Here is a 19,817-nt window from a genome sequence, read left to right on the forward strand (position 1 = left end):
CTCTCTCTCTCTCTCTCTCTCTCTCTCTCTCTCTCTCTCTCCACTGTCCTTGGACCCATTTTTGCACACCATAAATTGGAGTTGTCCTCCTTAGTTTTTTCTCACTTCAGGGATTGAGAAAAACAAGCATAAGCAGTTTTCTCCTTAATTTTGAGTCACTTTGTTCTCTGTCTCTCTATCTATCCATCTTCTCAGCTGTTTTAGTACCTTGAAGCCATGGCTGAGAATCATGCAACTAATGGAAACCATGTTCTCAATGTTGAAGATGACAGACCTCCTTCCATAACCAACCAAGAATCAAGCATCAGCTTTCTCTGTGTACCCTTTATGCAGAAGGTGACATAAATCATGTTGCTTTTCAATTTCAAGTACAATAGAAATATGATCTTACAGTTTCAAAACCTCTTCAAAAGTTTGAAGTTGAGAACTTTATATTTTCAGGTCATTGCTGAGGTGTTGGGGACATATTTCTTGATATTTGCTGGTTGTGGGGCTGTGGTGGTGAATTTGAACACAGACAAAACAGTGTCGTCTCCGGGGATTGCAATTGTTTGGGGACTTGTTGTGATGGTCATGATCTACTCTGTTGGTCACATCTCTGGTGCCCATTTCAATCCTGCTGTCACTATTGCTTTTGCTACTACTAAGAGGTTTCCATTGAAACAGGTGAGCGAATCAAACCAACCCATGATTTTATTTCTTATGTTTTTCTTCCTTTGAAATGGTAAACTACCCAAATACACTCTGAGATCAATGTATTGTCTTGAAAAGAATTGTTACTTCATAATAAGTTTAATGTAAAGAATGAGAAGTTTTCCAGAAGGCTTTGTTGACTAGTTTTGGTTTAGATAGAGGAGCAGTAGTCATCATTCAAACTCAAAATTCACATCCTTCACAAGACAATAGAAAAAGAATGAATAAAATCTTAGGGATTAAATTTATTTTGTTGTCACAGCTCGTTTATTGTTGCTTCTGAACTTGCCAAAAACCATTTCAAGTGTGGCAAAATGCTGTTACTTGCAGCCATTGACAGAAAATTTTAAATAGAGAGCTTGGAGGCACTAGCAAACAGGCCCTTACTATCGAGAAATGCCTGTGCTTCATGCATAAATTTACACCACTGTATCTCTTGTAAATCAACTTCAATTTGATGACTACTATCTTTCTAATTCAATGTGTTTTTATGTTCGGTTTGCTTTCTCTCTATAGGTACCCCCTTATGTTGTTGCTCAAGTCCTTGGATCAACGCTCGCAAGTGGTACCCTTAGGCTTATATTTAACAACCATCAAGACCACTTTGCAGGAACAAGTCCTAATGGAACTCCCCTGCAGTCTTTCGTGATTGAGTTCATCATCACATTTTACCTCATGTTTGTTGTTTCTGGTGTGGCCACTGATAACAGAGCGGTTAGTACTATCCTGTCTCTTAATTTCGACACTAGCTCTGCCTTTTCAGTTAAGAACTACCTAATATGCATGGTTTGCCTAATAGGGTTGGTGAGTTATCTTACTTAACTGATTAGGCTAGTACATTATCATATTACATAATTTGACCAATGTATTCCAAAATGTCTGCATCCTGACACTTTATTATATTAAAGGATCAATAATCATATTCCAAACTGTTTGCTTATGCAGATTGGAGAGCTTGCAGGGCTTGCAGTTGGCTCCACGGTTCTTCTGAATGTGATGTTTGCAGGGTATAATCTTCTTGATGATATCTTCTTAATATAATCAATTCCTATCCGTTGGTATATAATCATGTTTTCCTTTTGGAGGTTTTCCATAGGCCAAACTAAGAACTTTGTTTTTTATTCATTGTTTTGTTTTTTAGTCTATGTTCATTCTGTTAGTTTCTCATGTGATTTGAGCCCTCCTGCAGGCCAATTTCAGGAGCATCAATGAACCCAGCAAGAAGCTTAGGCCCTGCAATAGTGTCAAGTCATTACAAAAACCTGTGGATTTACCTTGTGGCACCAACTCTTGGAGCTGTATGTGGTGCCTTGGTTTATAATGTTATCAGATTTACGGATAAGCCTCTGCGAGAGCTCACCAAGACTGGATCTTTCTTGAAAGGCCCTGGCCGCACCTAAATGATGAAAATAGATGAACAGGGATTCGCTATATATATACAAGTGATTCCTAACTAGTATCAGTGTATCTAGTTATTATTGTACTGTTTGCTGAGCTTGATGACCTCTCTTTAAAAAAAAAATAATAATAATAAAAATATATCAGTGTATCTAGTTTATATATTTTAAACTAAATTGTGGATTAGAGAGGAGAGAGGTGAAGATTAAAAGTGTGGTGATTAGGCTAAAAAGGGGAAAATTCATATTTGAATGTTACCATATCTATGATTCTTACAAAAAATGAAAATCAGTGTGTTTTCTTGTTGGATGGAAAGTATGTTTTCATGTTTCTTATTATGTGAGTCACGAATTCACGATGAATTAGAATATAAATCTTACTCCGAATGACATAATGGAAACACATGTGGAACGGAATAGGAAGATAAAATGATTCCAGGAAAATGCCTTGGCAGAAAAGGATGGGAATGAAGATTCTGATCTGGTGCAAATCACACGAGTCCTGTTCATATATGGCACGGGAAACTGGATTTGTGCTGTGCAATGGTTAATGGAAATCCATATGTCGAAATTGAATAATTGATGGTTAATAGTCATGTTCATAATCTCCTACCTATCACGGAATTTTACACACCACGTACTTCATGTAGCATTTCTTCGAGACATTCATTCAATTTCTTTGAGACATTCATTGCTAGAAGAGAGATACAAATTTGAGAATGGAAATCCTTATAATTGAATTTCTTTTATCTAATGATCCGAACGTTGTATACAATTGTGTGTTTATCTCTTGTGACCCGTGACACAACATATGGCACCGAATACATCACCTAATGATAGAAATGAACACGTAAAGAAGCCAAACACAAATGATGATAGATATATGCACATTTGTAGCGTGATGAGGGTTAGAAATATTCCGGGATGAGATCATTGTAGGACTCACAAGCAAGTCTTAATAGTCTATCTAGACGTGCCTTCAATTAATTAGCCTCTCATGTATTCAAGTCTATCTTCAACCTTGGATTGCGCAGTTTTGAAGGAGTATAAATTCCTAGAAGTCAGAATATTATTAAAGGAGTCAAATGATCTGATTGCCAAGTGATCACATGATTCACTGGACATTTTGCCTTTCAGGAAATGTCCAAGAATACAAAGATATGCTTGTCAAATTTACAAGTAACCATAATCCATTAACAACACTTTGCTCAGTATTCTTGAAGGATACATGATTTACAAAATACAACGGTTACATCTATGAAGATAGAATGCAGATGTAAAACGAACTGCATATGCACTTTCCAGCATTTATAAGGAAACTAAAATTTCAAAATACCAAAACACAGTCAGCATTATTTACACTGCGGTTAAAGAATTAAAAAATTGGGTGGAGAATTTGAAGCTAAAGACTAACAGGCTAAACACTCATCTACCAAGGGTTACCCTACTTCAACAAGTACCAGCATCTTCCAGCTAGTTTCGTACTGGATCGCTGGTTTGAGCTCGAGTGCGACTGGTGTTGACAGAAGCAGCCCTTGGCCTTGCTCTCGGAATAACTAGAGGTCTACAACAGACGAGAGCAAAGAGCATCTCCATAACGAACATCATCATACTCATCCAAACAAATATAGTACTCTTCCAGTTCCATATGATCCTTTTGAACAGGGGAAGTTCTGATTGAAGGGTCATAGATGCATCATATATTTCGGGAATACCAGCACCAGGATTGAATTCTGCGCGTTGTTCGATTGTCACTCTCAAGCAGGCAGTAGGAATATCACTTTCCGTGAACCCCCGGAACTTCAGATTCAGAGTTTGGGACTCTGAAATGTAGCCAGACACCAGAGGAACAATCTTTATGAACATCAATAGAAGGCGGATTGGCTCGCTTTTAAAATATAACATGCATGGATGGCTCAAACTGGCAAGGGTTTTGCCTTCTGCAGACAGGAAATCTACCCTGACCTACATAAACAAAATGAAATTGGTCACATACAACTTCATCAAATGGAAACAAAAGTAGCAAGGACCATGATGAAAATGATCGTACTGATACAGAAAACAAAAAGGAATGGGAAAAGCGACAGAATAAAACCATACACAAACGCAAACTTGAAGAAAATAGCATTTCTTTCCACCCTCTATAACTTTCACATTCCTAGAGCTTGAGTTTTTTTGTTTGCAATTTACTTGATACAAATGCAGAATGAAATAGTTTCCAATACCGATTATTATTTTTTTCTTTAACAAGTGCCTTGAGGTCACACTCTCCAGTTGAAAATGTAAGAGGAAGAGGTTAATTTATTTACTAAATGCAGACTCCAGAAGAGATTTAAGTCGAACACCTTGTCTTGCTGAACTGGTCCAGAGAAAGAGAAAGGAAAAACAAGCTTCACTGATCTGGAAAGAAATCTTACTAGATCCTTTCTTCCCACTGCCTCAACCTATCAACTACCTAAACCACCCCTGTCGCCCAGCAAAAAAGATTTCATGATGCTGGTAACTGGTGACTATATCATCAAAACTAAAAGCAGCAGCATGGTCAGCACCATATTCTTTTGAAGACTCCATACTTATTAATAACTATCATGAGGTGCCTACATAACATCAACTGACAACTGTGATACACCTTAGCTATGTGCTACTTGAAGTAAATGAAGTCCATCAAACAAATCCAAACTTCAGCCATTACACTATTGATCACTCCAACCAGTTCTTTCATAGGTCCAAAATTTGACAAAACGAATTCTATTGCGAAGCAGCAAACGATAAAACAATCAATTTCATCATGCATTGATCAAACAACAAGACCAACGATAACAAATCCAAACAATAAACAGAAATTCATAAACCAAGCAAGTACCTGAAACATCCCAAGATTCCTGTTATACTCCGATTCAGGCAACACAAACTTAACACTAGCCGCCAATTTATGCCCCGCAGGTATAACCCGATACCCCAAAATCACCCCATCCTTAACCTTCTCATAACAATCCACACCACAACTGACCCCTGCACACGACACCACCGGCAAATACGCCACCGGACTAGGCTTAGTGTAATCAAAGTTCAACATCTCCTTCATCTGCAGCGGCTCGGACACAATGTACCTCATAAAAACCGCACTAAAAAAAAGCGACGACACCAAAAGACCACACAACACAAACCCCACATAAAACGCCCACAGCAAACCCCACCCGAATCGCAATGCCGCCTTCCAAACCGAGTCCTTGTCCTTCACCCACTCCCCAACCAAAGGACTCACCGCTCCAGCGGCCAAAGCCGATAAATTTACCAACTTTGCCATCACAAACTCTCTCCCTCTACCCACAATTTGTAAAGGGTCAACAAATAACATGTAGGCATTATACAAAATCCAAGCTGGGAATGTTACAATGCTAATTATTAGGTTAATTTGGAGCCCAATTGCTTTGATTACTAATCCAGCTACGAACACAAGAGGGTTACAAGACGAGTCACCGAGTTGCGTGGCCGAGTCGGCCGAGTCGGTGACTCCGTCGTCGTTGGCGGCGGTGGTGACAGTCGAGCCCTCGTCTTTCTGGTCGGTCGGAGCTTGCGCCGGCTGGACCGGGTCCTGATTCGGCTCTGGCGGGTTGAAATTCCGGCGAAGTCTGAACTTTCTGCCTCGGTAGTTGAGCCTGGCGTCGGTTTGGGAGGATTGTAAAGTGGAGGTGTTGGAGTCGTCGCCGGAGAGTTGACGGCGGGATGGCCGGAGACGGAGGTGGGAGGGCGGAGAGGGTTTGGAATCGGGGTCATGGAGGGTGGAGGAGGATGACGCCGTGGATTGATCTGGTTGGTCATCATCGGAGGAGGAGGGAGGGAAATCGTCGAGGGCGTCGAAGAAAACGTCGTCGTTTTGGTGGTTGCTTGGGATTGGGAGTTGGGTATCTTGTTCCATTTGAGCTGTGGATATTGGATTAGAGAGACGAACACACACCAGTAGTAGCTCATATGAAGCTACGACGTCGTTTTTGATCAAAGGTTTAAACTTTTGGAGTTGGTGCCAACGTGTCCTTCTAAGAAGATTTGAGAAAAATGACTCGTCCTTTTAGGGCTCTTGCCTAAGTCTGCTGTGTTCTCTGAGCTATGCATAACCTTAAAGTTGTCAAAATGGTTAGGCATTGTACGTTTCTCATCTGTAATGATCGTATCTTAAAGCTGTCCAAAATAGATAGGCACTATACTGCAATGCATAGTTGAACCGTTTATATGCTAAAGAAATAACTGATATATATTTAACACATAGCATATATGATCAATTATTTTGACTGAATGCAAGTGCACTGTATTACAATCTAACCCATTTTGACTCGAAGTATATAGGGGTTAAGTACTTCGTACCTCTTCGTATCACCAATTCACAATCACCGTTGCTACATGCTTCTTCCTTTTGTAGAATTTCATGGATATCCATCCTTGTTTGAGTTTTGACTTTTGACTCACAAACTGAACAAGGTCCACTGTCAGTCTGGAAATACTGGTTGAATAGAAGCCATGCATTTCACCTATTCATAATGGATATAAACTTAGCATATCATCCTGCAACTAGAATTAGTAATGCAGTAACTGCACATTACACAAAGCATAGTATAAAATCACTACTCCTCCCTGCCATCTAGCATGTGCTAGCGGCTTGTTCTAGCTTCTAATTCTCATTAGTTCCCAACACTGCTAAGATCAATGGCTTCTGCTAGTAAGTCTGTGCTTGTTTCATTACTTTTGGTGGTGTTCCTCACGATCAATGTCGAACCATCACTGAGTCAAAGCACACAGCAACTGATCGAGAAGATATGCCGGTCCACAGAGGACTATGGCTTTTGCAGGACAACATTCCAAGCACACTTGAAGTCCCCAAATGCTGATATAGTCGCTCTAACACAGATAACCGTAGAGGTTGCAGTAGATCACTCAACCAAAACTCACAACTTTATCAGGCAGACCATTGCAACAACAAAAGACCCGGTATTGAAGAAAGCTCTCTCCGAGTGTGAGAATGCTTATGGTCTAATCATGCAGGCATTTGACTTGGCAGCGGTGTCGTTTTTCAGCAGGGACTACAGCAGTGTGGAGAAGGAGGAGCGCATAACGCCGCGAGCAGAAGCGAGCTGCAGGGCAACACTCACTACGCCACCGATCAGTAAGCAGCATGGCATTCTGGACGAAAGAAGCAGGGAAATGAGGATTTTCATTGTCATGTCTCTGAATGCTGTGCAGGATCTCCTTCGACCAAGGTCTTTAGGACCTGCTGCTGCACCTGCTCTGCTCTAATGCCACCATCCAAGGCATCCGATTCAAATTTGATATTGTCTTTCCCTTGCTAAACTATTACAATGTAACAAATAAAGATCATGATTACAATGTGATAGCGTGTATTTGATTCATTTAGACATCAAACGGCATTATTTTCCTTAGCTGGTGATGATGGTTGAGTTTTTGATCTTGATCATACTCATCAAGATTGACCATGTTCTTGACTACGTTCATTACTTGCATACTCCATTGAATAACATCTGAAACTTTTAGGACCTAGACATTTTAACAAACGGCTCTATATATTTTTGATTTTCAAACTTCAGATTAAACTGATAAAAGTATGCAAGGTACTGCTGAATCCAATGCTTACATTCTTCCAAGATCAATCACACTGCTCCTCACACATCGGCTATTGATTTTCGGAGATGCATTACAAGAATAAAACTTCAGAAAACAATGAACGTCAATTCAAAAGAAGATATACTTCACAAACCCTGTACTGAACATTGAAGTTGTAGTCAGCTAAAGTCGAACAACACAACAACACATATCTTATGTGTTGTATTCACGATTGTTCAGAAGATTTACATCTAAAGAAATATAGATCAAGCAACAAAAACATAAGATACATGTCACGACGCAGATCATCGGGCTAACAAGGCAACACGATCCTTTTGTATTGCCTGTGTCAGGTTAATATCAAAGAGCTCGCACCGGATAGGCATCTCCATCTCATAGAAGGGGTTCTTCAAGACATAATCAGTGTACAGCTCATAGATGTGTTTCAAGAGACCTTCCATGTGCTGTGTACCAGGCTCACTGACAACAAAGAACTTTGTTCCTGCAAAAGTGAAATTACCTAGTTGAAAAACAGCTTTACACTCCAACGCAGTTTTACTTGCAAGGAAAAATTGAACAGTCATAGGAAACTAAAGGCAACCAGCAATCCTTCTGAAAAGCAAGTCTTAATGCAAAAGATCATGATGCCAAGCCCAAAGAAACAGATACAGTTTCCGTGTAAAAGGAAGAAGCAAAGCATATCAGAAGTGAATCAAACATAACTCCTGGATGGGAAGACTCAGGCCAGGTAGTGGATTTGATACTTTAGATTTTTGGTTATGATTACAAAACACAGTACAACTTTATGGCCTTATGCAATTCAAAAACAGCAGTTGTCAAGGTGCTGTATGTAAAGTGTCGACATCTAGCATCTCTCAGACCAGCACAAAAAATGAAATGGACACAAATTTTTTTTATATATACCTTTACCATAAACAGAATATCCTAAGTAGATCAAACACTTTAAAAACTAAAAATCCAGAGGCAAACTCTCATTGCATGTCCCATTAGTGATTCTTAAAGCCTAAAACGAAATGACAAAAGTATAACAATGAAAGAAAACATACAGAAAAAAAAAAACAAATCCACCATATCAAATGATATCAGAATGATAACAAGCAACAGAACATACATTCATGTGGAGAGAAATCACTCTACACAGCTTATCTAACAAACGACAGAACAACCTCAAAATCTCTCACTCGCTAAATTACCGAGGGCCAGCTATCGCTCAGGACTGAAATGATGCTCGCTGAGAGTCAACATCTCATTTCGTCTCTCTAAAAATTCCAATTTCCATCTAACTAAACACAATACGTTAATCCACATTCAATAACAAGGCACTCGATTTCAAACAGCCAATGTCTGGTAACTCTCACTCTTGAATATCATACACGATCTCGTGTTGCTTCAATCACAAGGCATATAAGCCATTGGTTGCTTCATTGAACTGCTTATATGCTACGCTAATAATGACACAAACTCTACGCGAATCTGACTTTTAGGAAACCAAATTTCTGTATCCTTCAAGCTCAACTCAAGTTCTCAAACCCAAACCTTACAATCAACTTCGCACCAAAAACAGTTAAACACAAAGTAAATCTAACTGAGAATTCACTGACATCTTGAACAGCTAGAGTTCATTAAATTTCACCAATGCAACCTAAAAATCACAGGAGATTTCAAAAAAGGTGAATCTTTGGAAATTACCAGTAAGTGACTGGAAGCAGTGAAGATCAAAGGTATCAGCTTGAAGAAGCTCGATGCCTGCGCAACCGGGAACCGGAGACAATTGCTGAGAAATGGCGTGCATTGAGTGCCACAAGCTCGCAACCCTCAAGCTGTCATTCGTGTCCATTCGTCCCGTCGATCCATAGTCCTAAATATTCGGATTCCAAAAATGCCCATCAGAATTTAAATAGGGAATTGTGATCGGAAAATTGAAATGAGATTTTTTGAAGAAGAAAATAAGGAGGTTTTGAAGTTTAAGGGTTTCTGGGTATTACCTTGTAGAAGATCAAGCCGCCTGATTTGTTGATGATGTAGAGGCTGTAAATCGCTGCCATTTTCCGAAGGCTGTTTCTGAATCTAAATGAGTGGACGGATGATGAAGAAGAAGACTAGCAAGATTGTATTTACAGATACAGGTTCTATACCCGACCCGAAACCCACGTCCCTCTTCCCGAGGGCCCAAAAGTAATTATTTACCCCGAGTATCCACCTTATTTACGAATACGTATCCAGACGCATATCGGCGGGTTTCCAGCTTGGTGTCTTTTAGGTTAAGAATATGTTCTCGAAAACGGCCGGAATCTTGTCGGAAACGTATCCGTAAATACTAAATACATTGGATTGTAGGGGTAATAGTGATATTTCCTCTCTAGTGTATTAGTGTTTAGCTGCGAATCGCAGTGAATCCAGTTTACTACTGAAGGAAGTTTTGGCCAATTATAACGATGATAAATATTAAGACAAGTGTATAGGAAATGTTAGGCTTTAGAGAATCGGAAGATTGTTTTGAATTCGGAGATGAGTTCTTTGCGGTAATACATGAATCGGTAGCTGAAAGCTGTTTGTTGAAGTTCTGGGCTTTACAAGGTAGGCAAGTGTGATTTCCTCTAGGTTGGATTCTGGAACTTCCTCATGGAATGATACCTCACATGATAGTACACCTGCAAAGACAATCCAACTTCATTAAGAAGTTAACCCAAGTTAACCACAATTTAAGTTAAATCAATTTAAAAATGATGTGTCATGTGTTTAGAACCGTTAGATTAGATATAGAGTTTAGATTTTATGAAATGCAAGTAAAATTCCTAAACCAAAACACAAACGTTTTAAGAATGCAGTCGTAGAATTCAATTGTGCTGGCCGACGAACTCTCTCCAAGTCCACCTCTCCGATAACGACGAAGCCGATCCCGATGAGCTTCCGGAGCACAATGCAGGTGGTCATGAACACATGAACAATGTCCAGCAAAAAAGAAATGAATCCGTATTACTCGACCCGGCCCGGGTCCATGTACAGTTGCCGCGAAATATTCACCTAACTCCTTGTTCCCCACATGAAAGTAGTCACGTGTCTCAATCCCATTGGACGGGGACGCACCGAGTCCGCAGCCTCAGTTGTGGACTGTGAACCGGCCACGCCACCAGACCCACCGACCCGAAAGCTTTAAAACCTCCGTCAAATTCTCTCTTTTTTCTCACAGTAACCAACCATGGGCGTCAAGCAAGACTCCGATCCAACGATCGTGATCAACCGCCTCAAATTCACCTACCCTGGAATCAACGGCCACCCGCCGCCCGGCGCCAAGCCTCTCATCGACGACTTCTCCCTCACCCTCAACGCCGGCGAGCGATGCCTCCTCGTTGGATCCAACGGCGCCGGCAAAACCACCATCCTCAAGATCCTCGGAGGGAAGCACATGGTCGACCCCACCATGGTCCGTGTCCTCGGCCGGTCGGCTTTCCACGACACCGCTCTCACCGGCTCCGGCGACCTCTCGTATCTCGGCGGGGAGTGGCGCCGTGACGTGGCGTTTGCTGGGTTCGACGTTCCGATACAGATGGATGTTTCGGCTGAGAAATTGATCAACGGTGTGGCTGGGATTGACCCTAAAAGAAGAGCTGAGCTGATCAAGGTGTTGGATATTGATCTCTCATGGCGGTTGCACAAGGTCTCCGATGGTCAGAGAAGACGGGTCCAGATCTGTATGGGGCTTCTCAGACCATACAAGGTAGTTTATTCAGTCACATTTTGATGTGGGTTGTTTGATTTGGTTATGCACACCAGGTGTTTGATGAAATGTGTGTGAATGAATGTAGGTGCTTCTGCTCGATGAGATCACGGTGGACCTTGACGTGCTTGCGAGGGCGGACCTGCTCACGTTCTTGAAGAAGGAATGTGAGGAGAGAGGCGCTACGATCATTTACGCGACGCATATATTTGATGGATTGGAGAATTGGCCGTCACACATTATGTATGTTGCTAATGGGAAGCTGCAATTGTCGATGCCGATGGACAAGGTTAAGGAGACGTACAAGCTCTCACTCATGGTTAGTGTTCGAAAGGGTTACATTGTTTAGCACCATTTGCATTTCAAGTGTTTTTCTTTGATTTTGTTGTTGACATTGTGTGTTGGATTTGATTTGGTTTGCAGAGGACGGTTGAGAGTTGGCTGAGGAAGGAGCGTGACGAGGAGAGGGCGAGAAGGAAAGAGAGGAAGGCGAAAGGTCTTCCCGAGTTTGATGAACAAATTGAGGGAAGTCGGGTAATTAATAATGGTTGGGCGGCTGGGCGCCTCAACTCCACCGTTGCCGGTGAAGAAAACTTTGTCTTGAGCTCAAACAGAGTTCTCAGGCAATAGATATACTTGGTGCCAGTGACAACAGAATTTGGATGTGCTGCCGCTGGTTTGTGACGTTTTGTGATTGTGATGTATGGGATGATTCTATTACTTGGGTTTCTCTGCATAAATTATGGTGCGCGATCATTTTCATAGCGCCCTTGAATTTGGATGTTTCGAATTTCATTGTATTACTGTTGAATTTCGTGTATACTGTATACCATCATATATGGAAAATGAAAGAAATGAAGAACATGTTGCCAAATTGGAACGACAAAGGTATTACACTAACGAAAGTTACGAGGTCAAAATTGCTTCAACAGCATCATAGCTATTCCTCCTTGTCAAGTAAACTAGGTATTACACTCAAGTACCGAAACTGGGAATGTCGAATGCAACTTATAGACACTAGTCTTTTTTCATTTCAGTACAGGTACGTCAGCCTCCGGAATATAAACGGCATCAAATACAAAAAGATAAATTTTATGGACAATCCATGAATCATTCAACACAGCATGCATCAAGTCCATCAAAAGATGGTGAAGCAATAGTAAAGGTTCAAAATTGGAACCCTAAACCGATACAAACAAATTCGTATGTAGAATGTATAAGTCGAATTATTTAAATCTACAGCCGTCAATCACTTTGTAATAATATCTAAACAGATACAATCTCGGGATAGTAACACATTGTAAGAAATCCATAAACAGAAGATATGCGAGCCATCAGACACCAAGATATGCGAGCCATCAGACACCTTGCAAACATGAGGTTGCTGAAGATTACTGATCATTTAAGCCTGCAAACGAAGTAAATACAAGCAAGCAGACTATAAGTATCAAAACAGAGAACATAATATGAATAGTATGACTGCAATGAAGAACAGGAACAAACCTTGTTGGCAATATTGTTTGAGAGCCAGTCAAGACCCTCATAGAGCCCTTCACCAGAAGTGGCACATGTACTCTGGATGTACCTGCAAAATACAATTGTATAAGATATAATCTGAAATCAAATGGCAAAGGAGGGAGGGGGTAATCTTCAACATACCAGTGGCGTTGACGAAGAGAGTGGAGACCAAGTTTGTCAGTGATCTCTGCAGCATTCATAGCATTTGGAAGATCCTGTTTGTTGGCGAAAACAAGCAGCACAGCATCCCTCAACTCGTCCTACAAATTCAAGCAGTCACATTATGTAAACAGAGCATTCAAGGGAAGATGTAAATTACAAATCAAAGCATACAGAAGCTTTCGTACCTCATTCAACATGCGATGTAGCTCATCCCTAGCCTCAACGACACGGTCGCGATCATTGCTATCAACCACAAAAATGAGCCCTTGGGTATTTTGGAAGTAGTGTCTCCATAGAGGTCGAATCTACACAAACACAATATTGCACTATGTTGGTCAAATACAGTACACATGAGATAACAAATCCTCACAACCATAAAAAAAAAGAAAGGGAAGTGGAAAACTGAAAGATAATGCAGCTCCAGTGGACAGAGCTTCTATCATAGGAATACAACATCTAGTCACAAACTGTCATCAACTACAAGCATCTATACAGATGTCAACAAATGTATACACAGATGTAAATGTTCGCCACATGATAGCTTTTCCTCACATAATAAGAAAAATCTTGAAAGACAAGATGGCAACAACAATCTAGCTTAGGTTTATGTTGTGTGCAAGTGTAGCAAATCTAACCAGCACACGACCGTCCATAAGCACATAAACCACATGAAATGTAATACAAAAGAATACAAATATATAAATTTCTGCCAAAGAGTGGATAGTTTTTCCTTGTAAATAAAAAGGAAAAACTTGAAAGACAAGGTGGCACAGAAATGTAGCTTAGGTTAATGTTGTGTACTAATGTAGCAGATCTAACCAGCACACGACCGTCCATAAGCACATCAACTCAATGAACGATAACTATCAAAAAACTAAGCTATACTATGTTATAAGCACATGCAGAAATTTTTGCCAAAGAACGGATAGCTTTTCCTCAGAAGTACTAGAGGAAAAACTTGAAAGACAAGATGGCACAAAACTGTAGCTTAGGTTAATGTTGTGTGCTAACGTAGCCAATCTAACCAACACACGACCGTCCATAAGCACATAAACCTCAAGAGTTATAACTACAAAGCTCTGTGCATATAGTATTATAAAATAAATTGTACAGATTCAGAAAAGGTCAAACTATCCAATCTCAGCATGAAAGGCTGAAAGTGCATGCATTGTAATTGAAAAGGAGATTGATTTTCATAATGTTTCATACCTTGTCCTGACCCCCGACATCCCACACGGTAAAGCTGATGTTCTTGTACTCCACAGTTTCAACATTGAATCCTGAAAAAAAAAATTACAAACACATTACTTGTTAAAATCTACCATTTTCTATAATACTTGTTACATGCTGTTAAAGAATGATATACAACTGCAAGATGCTGCTATGGAATCATACCGATGGTAGGAATGGTGGTCACAATCTCTCCGAGCTTGAGCTTGTACAAAATGGTAGTTTTACCAGCAGCATCGAGACCGACCATAAGAATTCTCATTTCCTTCTTGGCAAAAAGCCGACTGAACAGCTTGGTGAATGACAACCCCATCTTTGAATTCGCTGCGAACGTAAATCAAAGTCAGATACATGACATCCAAACCAAAAGTTATCAACTTTCAATTTGATGTAGCAAGCATTCTAACATACACAACCCTTATAGATCTCGAATAAAAGCATTAGATTCATCAGAATTCAAATGCGGCCTACACATACAATACATTCACCGCTACTTAAATCGTCCTGAACTCAAACTTCTCATGTTTTCTTTTGAACAAATTACATATCGAAGAGCCGCAACAAGCAGTCAGATTATAGATCTGAAAATAAAATACAAATAAAGCTATGGATTCAAACTAAGAACAAAACTTTCTCCTAGATTTTGAGAGAAAAAAATGAAATCCAAACAGACTCAGATTCAGATCCAAACACAAAACCAGATCCAGATTCAGAACTAAAGACGATGCATCAATCAGGAAACGAAAAAACGCCACCAAAACCACACTGACCTATTACAAATCATACATCAAATTCACGATTCATTATAATCCGAGATTAAGCTAAAGCTAATGAACCATAGATATGAAAAATAGAGAGAGAAAGGTTACCTTAGAGGGGGCAGATCTGAGAAGCTGCCCTAGAGAGGAATGAGGAGGACAAATGATATGGGCTCAGATGACTCTGTTTTCGAATATAAATAGAGAGATAACGACGGGATTTAACGGAGTTTGGTGGTGCAATGAATAATTGACTGGTGTTTAATGGGGCGTTTAGTACCGTTAGGGTTTAGATTGGGATTGTGTGCGGCGAGGTGTAGACTAGCGCGTGTGTGCGTGCTCCAACGTGGTTCTTTTTCTTTTCTCTTTGTTTGCCCCTATACTTTCTATAATTGCTAGTTTTTGCCCAAAACCATTGCCTTCCAACAGAGTTCAAGATTAGGCAAAATGGAAGTTATTTTTATCAGAGCACCTAGACCAGGAGTCCAGGACCACTGTATAGATAATCATACAAAATTTTGTATCCTATCATTCCTATTCCTATGAATGTGGATGGAATATAGTCTAATAGGGTCGAGTTAATATACTTTTTCAGTACTAAGATCGAATGTGACTATTAGAAGAGTAATATTTTTTTTTTAAATGTACGTGAAAGTGAATGTAATTTCAACCAAATATATCTAGCGTCTTTCGTTTTAGGTTTTCGACAAGGCATAACACAACCAATCGACAACCCACAAGATGATGATCTTATGGTACGGTAACATGAGAAACTTCACATTTTGTTGATTTAGCAAACAATGAGGGGTTTGTAGGATTTCTTCCCAAAAATCCGGTACCGGTCACGAACTCACGAATGAACTCCGATCTAGTGAGTGGGAGCTGGTTGGTCAATCCTTTTATAAAAGATGATGTTCGGCTTGGATTTTACTTTGAACCTAAATCCGGAATACAAAAACATTGGCCACACATTTTGTCAAGGCCTATCCTCCAATGAATTTGAGAGGAGAAACACAACTGCCACAATGATACTGATGAGAATTGAGATCAATCTGACCAACTGGAAAACATGCATATTACCATAACAATGCAAACCACTAGAACATTAAACATCACATTACACACCGAATTCGTTGGACCTGACACGCGAGGAAGACACTAAACTAACTTAACATGAGATGATGATGATGATGATAAATGAAACATTTTCGGAACTGAAGTGGGGCGATTTGACGATTTGATATTGATGATGCTTAGTTTGAGCTAGTCTCATGGAAGTTTTCAACACAGTAGTGAATATTCTCATTTGTGCAGCTGCAGCTCCAAGTCGTTTTTCTCAAATTCCTTGAAAACAGCATCTAGCTTTGTATCTGCATCTGTTTCTTTGCCCTCAAGCTTCGCAGTCTCCCTGGTCTTTCCCCAAAGAACAGAATAGAGCCCGGCCACAATCAAGATTGATCCTAAAGCACTGAATCACCAATTTCAATCAGACAACAAGTTAGTACCTTGCAGCACAAGTAAACTAATCGAAGCACAAATTCTTAATTATGGACTTTAGATACTTACGTTCCGAGGTATAATTTCTCATCAAGCAGAGCCCAACTCGAAACAGCCACAATAATGAGCAACAGAGGGCTGAACACTGACACATAGAGCGGTCCTTTCCTTTGGATACACCAAGAAGTGAAGAAAAATGCTACTGCAGAACCCATAATCCCCTGAAATGAATGAAATTGTGTCATGCATATATCGTTCGCGATTTAGTACAAAGATTAAGTTAATCGTTACGATCATTCAAGAATTTGTGCATACTGAATAGAGGCCTGCGGTGAGCTTCATGGGGTTGGTCAATGCCCATGCTTGTGCATTGTGCTCGACACTAACAGCAATGAGTCCACACTCCAAACTGGCCATCAAACACATCAATGTAGTGCTTGTGTAAGGAGCTGGGAAACTATCACTCACTTTCGCCTGAAATAATAACAAAGATTAATCAAGTTGTAAATAAGGATTCAACACAACAAAACTTAGGCCTTGTTGGATTCACGAAATTCAAACGATTGAGAAACAAAATATGGGTGTACGTACTTGGATGATGAACCACATTGCCCAACCTAAGGTGCTGACGAGGACTAAAATGGGACCAACAAAGGAGTTGGCATTGTTGCCGGAGCTCGACTCTCCCATTTTCTGAGCATAACTCCAGTGAATTTTGGATTCACCTATACCAATGTTTTTCCCATGGTAGAATGAGAGTATCATCGCTCCACATACACACACTGCTGTTCCCATCACCTTAGCTAACCCTGCCTTGCTCTTCATTTTTGCTGATTCTTGTCTGAAAATGTTACATTTACGCAGTTTCAATCATAGACAGATAAAAATAGAAGTGAAAACACATTAGGTAATAATACATGGTAAAGTGGTAGAACACCTGAAAAGGACTGCAAGGATAAATGTCATAGCCGGGAGTGTATTTGTCAAAGCACAAGCAACGGTTGCAGAGCTTTTGTTCAATCCAACAAAATATAGAACTTGGTTGGCAGTTGCTCTGCATTTTAAGGATTCCGATTAGGTCAATTTTGTTGCCATAAGCTAATACCACATTAGCTTAAATATATAAATTCGAGTACTTACCCGGTTAAGGAACAGAGGAAAATCTGGAAAAGAATAGGCATTGTGATCTGGGGTCTTGTTTTCCTGTTACGAATAGAAACAAATAAACAAACATCATATTTCCCGTCTAGCTTCTCCAAATTACTTGAGATAGCAAACATTTTCACTAATGAATTAGAGATCAGTTAATTATAAACCTGACAATTATAGCAAAGTCTAGATATACTCATATATATACATACATATACAGGCTAGCTGTGGCGAATCTAGGGTTCTGGCTAGTGCACGTAATTAGGATTAGAGAAAGACCTTTGTTCCCACATAGGGCTAGGGTTTTCCCCTGCACCTTAGGGTTTCTACAAAGATGGGACTTCTGCATTTTTGGGACTGCTTTATTTGTTCATATATAGGTTTAGTGATTAGTTTCTAGATCTGCTGCTTAGCTAATTAACCCTAGGACGTTGAAACCTGAACTGCCAGCTAGCTCGATCTATATGAATTTACTTAGATCTCGATGCATACTTATTCCAAAAGAGTCCAGCAGTCCAGCTCCTACCTACCTGAACGAGCTAGCTGGCTAGCAATGAAGGAAGACGATCAATAAGAAGGAAGAAGGAAGAAGAAGAGGACAAATGGTTAAGCTATATGTGGCGACCATGCAAAAGTTTATATGACTTAAGCTTGTGCCACACGTCCGAAGAATCCTGGACTCCTGGTATACGTTAGAATTAAGCATCAAGAAACCCAAAAATGACAGATCGAGCCTAGAAAATGAAAAAAACTGAAAGCAGTGTGTGATGCACTGATGCATCATGCCTGGCCTGGCCTGGCCTTCTGCGTTTATTGCGTGCATCAATAACCATTTTGCCAAATCTGAGCGACTCACTACTTTTGACACAATAAATTCTGCACCTGAAAGTTTTGGGATTTGGGTTTTCCCTGGAACTACGTACTTTTCATATATAAATGGAAACTATATATATACGGTTACAAAACTACTAGAACGTACAAACAAAATAGACTCTTGTACGTATTCCTGGAAATGAATCAAAGCAGCGGTTGGAAGCAAGAACAATGAAGAAAGACTAAAGAACAGTAAGATGATGCAGATTCGAGCTCAGAACTAGGTTTGATTAAAGATCCCAACCATATATTAGAGCTCCGAACTATATATCATCAACGAAGCATTTAAGTTGAAATGATCAGACTATTCTCTTCTCCTGTTGCTTTCCATTTGTTCCATTTCATAACCAGACAGAAACACAAACTAACAAGTTCTTTATACTAAGAAAATTGACTTTGTAATATAATATGACAATCAGTCAAGCAGCAGCTTATTATAACATAGAAAATCTGACCTCCATTTCACTCGATTATATACTAAAATAACAAGGAAGTAAGATTCGAATAATCGCATGCATGCATTGAAAAGAATTCACAAAACCCTTTAACTCTATGTCATGACGCATAATCAAAATGAACAGAGATATATACATATAGCAGTTTAATCACTTCATTACCATTCCATCCAATAAGCAAAAGGAGCTATGGCTAAGGTGGCGAAAACTTGACGATAAGCAACAAGAACAAGAGGGCTCATCTCAGCCTCAAGAGCAAGCTTTGAAGTGATGTTCATTCCTGCATAGCACGCTTGCACAAACACCATGGCCAAAAATGGCAGATAGCTATTACCATAACCAATTGCCATTGCGTTTTCTGAAATATATAGTACTTTCTGAACTTGTACTATATATTTGCAGAAGTAGCAGAACAGCTAAGAGATACAGAAAGCAAGCTAGAGCAAGAGAGATTTGGTGACTGAGAAATGAGGTATCGGGGAGTATATATATAAGGAAAAAGGTGAAACAGAAAGGTGAAGAGAAACTTGCGTGAAAATAAGAGAAAAGGGAAGCCGTTGGAGGATTGATTGCGCATTGCTGCTTGCAACACTTGGGCTTATGCATGCATACAATTGTCTTAGCTAGCTAGCTTCATGAGTTGGTTGCCACTAGCACATAGAAAACGTCTTCGATCAGTTTTTGTTCTTTTGAGGAGATTTAATTGGGTGGACGTCACACCAAGTGAGCTTTC

The 19,817-nt window shown here is 40.0% G+C and overlaps 7 protein-coding genes across 7 annotated transcripts; 3 read left to right on the top strand and 4 right to left on the bottom strand.

The window, feature by feature from the left end:
- Positions 1–103: 103 nt before the first annotated feature.
- On the top strand, positions 104–2,183 carry LOC101306536 (aquaporin NIP1-2-like). Its single transcript, XM_004302249.1, has 5 exons — positions 104–336; positions 442–666; positions 1,210–1,407; positions 1,639–1,700; positions 1,883–2,183. The coding sequence occupies exons 1-5, from the start codon at positions 217–219 to the stop codon at positions 2,091–2,093; spliced, it is 816 nt and encodes a 271-aa protein (XP_004302297.1). The 5' UTR covers positions 104–216; the 3' UTR covers positions 2,094–2,183.
- Positions 2,184–3,354: 1,171 nt separating this feature from the next.
- On the bottom strand, positions 3,355–6,009 carry LOC101292038. The gene is made up of 2 exons (XM_004304863.1): positions 4,954–6,009; positions 3,355–4,055 (listed from the first exon to the last, which is right to left on the bottom strand). Exons 1-2 carry the CDS (start codon positions 6,007–6,009, stop codon positions 3,564–3,566), a joined length of 1,548 nt encoding a protein of 515 aa, XP_004304911.1. The 3' UTR covers positions 3,355–3,563.
- A 782-nt stretch (positions 6,010–6,791) lies between these two features.
- LOC101292328 lies at positions 6,792–7,379 on the top strand. The gene has a single exon (XM_004304864.1). The coding sequence runs from the start codon at positions 6,792–6,794 to the stop codon at positions 7,377–7,379; it is 588 nt and encodes a 195-aa protein (XP_004304912.1).
- A 436-nt stretch (positions 7,380–7,815) lies between these two features.
- Positions 7,816–10,017, bottom strand: LOC101306829 (trafficking protein particle complex subunit 4-like). Its single transcript, XM_004302250.1, has 3 exons — positions 9,710–10,017; positions 9,414–9,582; positions 7,816–8,205 (listed from the first exon to the last, which is right to left on the bottom strand). The coding sequence occupies exons 1-3, from the start codon at positions 9,767–9,769 to the stop codon at positions 8,009–8,011; spliced, it is 426 nt and encodes a 141-aa protein (XP_004302298.1). The 5' UTR covers positions 9,770–10,017; the 3' UTR covers positions 7,816–8,008.
- Positions 10,018–10,923: 906 nt separating this feature from the next.
- LOC101307408 (ABC transporter I family member 20-like) lies at positions 10,924–12,326 on the top strand. The gene is made up of 3 exons (XM_004302252.1): positions 10,924–11,442; positions 11,531–11,761; positions 11,866–12,326. The coding sequence occupies exons 1-3, from the start codon at positions 10,924–10,926 to the stop codon at positions 12,070–12,072; spliced, it is 957 nt and encodes a 318-aa protein (XP_004302300.1). The 3' UTR covers positions 12,073–12,326.
- A 246-nt stretch (positions 12,327–12,572) lies between these two features.
- On the bottom strand, positions 12,573–15,280 carry LOC101307703 (ADP-ribosylation factor 2-like). Its single transcript, XM_004302253.1, has 7 exons — positions 15,222–15,280; positions 14,518–14,676; positions 14,332–14,402; positions 13,308–13,427; positions 13,102–13,220; positions 12,946–13,027; positions 12,573–12,850 (listed from the first exon to the last, which is right to left on the bottom strand). Exons 2-7 carry the CDS (start codon positions 14,663–14,665, stop codon positions 12,845–12,847), a joined length of 546 nt encoding a protein of 181 aa, XP_004302301.1. The 5' UTR covers positions 14,666–14,676; positions 15,222–15,280; the 3' UTR covers positions 12,573–12,844.
- An 890-nt stretch (positions 15,281–16,170) lies between these two features.
- Positions 16,171–19,516, bottom strand: LOC101307126 (auxin-induced protein 5NG4-like). Its single transcript, XM_004302251.1, has 7 exons — positions 19,247–19,516; positions 17,748–17,810; positions 17,545–17,661; positions 17,199–17,448; positions 16,923–17,081; positions 16,677–16,828; positions 16,171–16,578 (listed from the first exon to the last, which is right to left on the bottom strand). The coding sequence occupies exons 1-7, from the start codon at positions 19,432–19,434 to the stop codon at positions 16,413–16,415; spliced, it is 1,095 nt and encodes a 364-aa protein (XP_004302299.1). The 5' UTR covers positions 19,435–19,516; the 3' UTR covers positions 16,171–16,412.
- Between the last annotated feature and the right edge of the window lie 301 nt (positions 19,517–19,817).

Source organism: Fragaria vesca, linkage group LG6 (assembly GCF_000184155.1).
Source record: "Fragaria vesca subsp. vesca linkage group LG6, FraVesHawaii_1.0, whole genome shotgun sequence".
In the NCBI taxonomy this organism is placed as follows: Eukaryota; Viridiplantae; Streptophyta; class Magnoliopsida; order Rosales; family Rosaceae; genus Fragaria; species Fragaria vesca.

What these genes read in the sequence shown, in the direction of transcription:
- LOC101292038 (XM_004304863.1), bottom strand. Translation starts at nt 6,009, where the DNA reads ATGGAACAAGATACCCAACTCCCAATCCCAAGCAACCACCAAAACGAC. An exon ending in GGAATCTTGGGATGTTTCAG is followed by an intron (nt 4,056 to 4,953) that starts GTACTTGCTTGG and finishes TTGTTTATGTAG; the next exon opens with GTCAGGGTAGATTTCCTGTC.
- LOC101306829 (XM_004302250.1), bottom strand. Translation starts at nt 9,769, where the DNA reads ATGGCAGCGATTTACAGCCTCTACATCATCAACAAATCAGGCGGCTTG. An exon ending in GCGGCTTGATCTTCTACAAG is followed by an intron (nt 9,583 to 9,709) that starts GTAATACCCAGA and finishes CCGAATATTTAG; the next exon opens with GACTATGGATCGACGGGACG. An exon ending in CTGCTTCCAGTCACTTACTG is followed by an intron (nt 8,206 to 9,413) that starts GTAATTTCCAAA and finishes TCACTTTTGCAG; the next exon opens with GAACAAAGTTCTTTGTTGTC.
- LOC101307703 (XM_004302253.1), bottom strand. Translation starts at nt 14,665, where the DNA reads ATGGGGTTGTCATTCACCAAGCTGTTCAGTCGGCTTTTTGCCAAGAAG. An exon ending in GACCACCATTCCTACCATCG is followed by an intron (nt 14,403 to 14,517) that starts GTATGATTCCAT and finishes TTTTTTTTTCAG; the next exon opens with GATTCAATGTTGAAACTGTG. An exon ending in ATGTCGGGGGTCAGGACAAG is followed by an intron (nt 13,428 to 14,331) that starts GTATGAAACATT and finishes GTGTTTGTGTAG; the next exon opens with ATTCGACCTCTATGGAGACA.
- LOC101292328 (XM_004304864.1), top strand. Translation starts at nt 6,792, where the DNA reads ATGGCTTCTGCTAGTAAGTCTGTGCTTGTTTCATTACTTTTGGTGGTG.
- LOC101306536 (XM_004302249.1), top strand. Translation starts at nt 217, where the DNA reads ATGGCTGAGAATCATGCAACTAATGGAAACCATGTTCTCAATGTTGAA. An exon ending in GTGTACCCTTTATGCAGAAG is followed by an intron (nt 337 to 441) that starts GTGACATAAATC and finishes TTATATTTTCAG; the next exon opens with GTCATTGCTGAGGTGTTGGG. An exon ending in CTGAATGTGATGTTTGCAGG is followed by an intron (nt 1,701 to 1,882) that starts GTATAATCTTCT and finishes GCCCTCCTGCAG; the next exon opens with GCCAATTTCAGGAGCATCAA.
- LOC101307126 (XM_004302251.1), bottom strand. Translation starts at nt 19,434, where the DNA reads ATGGCAATTGGTTATGGTAATAGCTATCTGCCATTTTTGGCCATGGTG. An exon ending in TCACCGCAGGCCTCTATTCA is followed by an intron (nt 16,829 to 16,922) that starts GTATGCACAAAT and finishes CATTCATTTCAG; the next exon opens with GGGATTATGGGTTCTGCAGT. An exon ending in GAGAAATTATACCTCGGAAC is followed by an intron (nt 16,579 to 16,676) that starts GTAAGTATCTAA and finishes TTGGTGATTCAG; the next exon opens with TGCTTTAGGATCAATCTTGA.
- LOC101307408 (XM_004302252.1), top strand. Translation starts at nt 10,924, where the DNA reads ATGGGCGTCAAGCAAGACTCCGATCCAACGATCGTGATCAACCGCCTC. An exon ending in GGCTTCTCAGACCATACAAG is followed by an intron (nt 11,443 to 11,530) that starts GTAGTTTATTCA and finishes GAATGAATGTAG; the next exon opens with GTGCTTCTGCTCGATGAGAT. An exon ending in CGTACAAGCTCTCACTCATG is followed by an intron (nt 11,762 to 11,865) that starts GTTAGTGTTCGA and finishes TTTGGTTTGCAG; the next exon opens with AGGACGGTTGAGAGTTGGCT.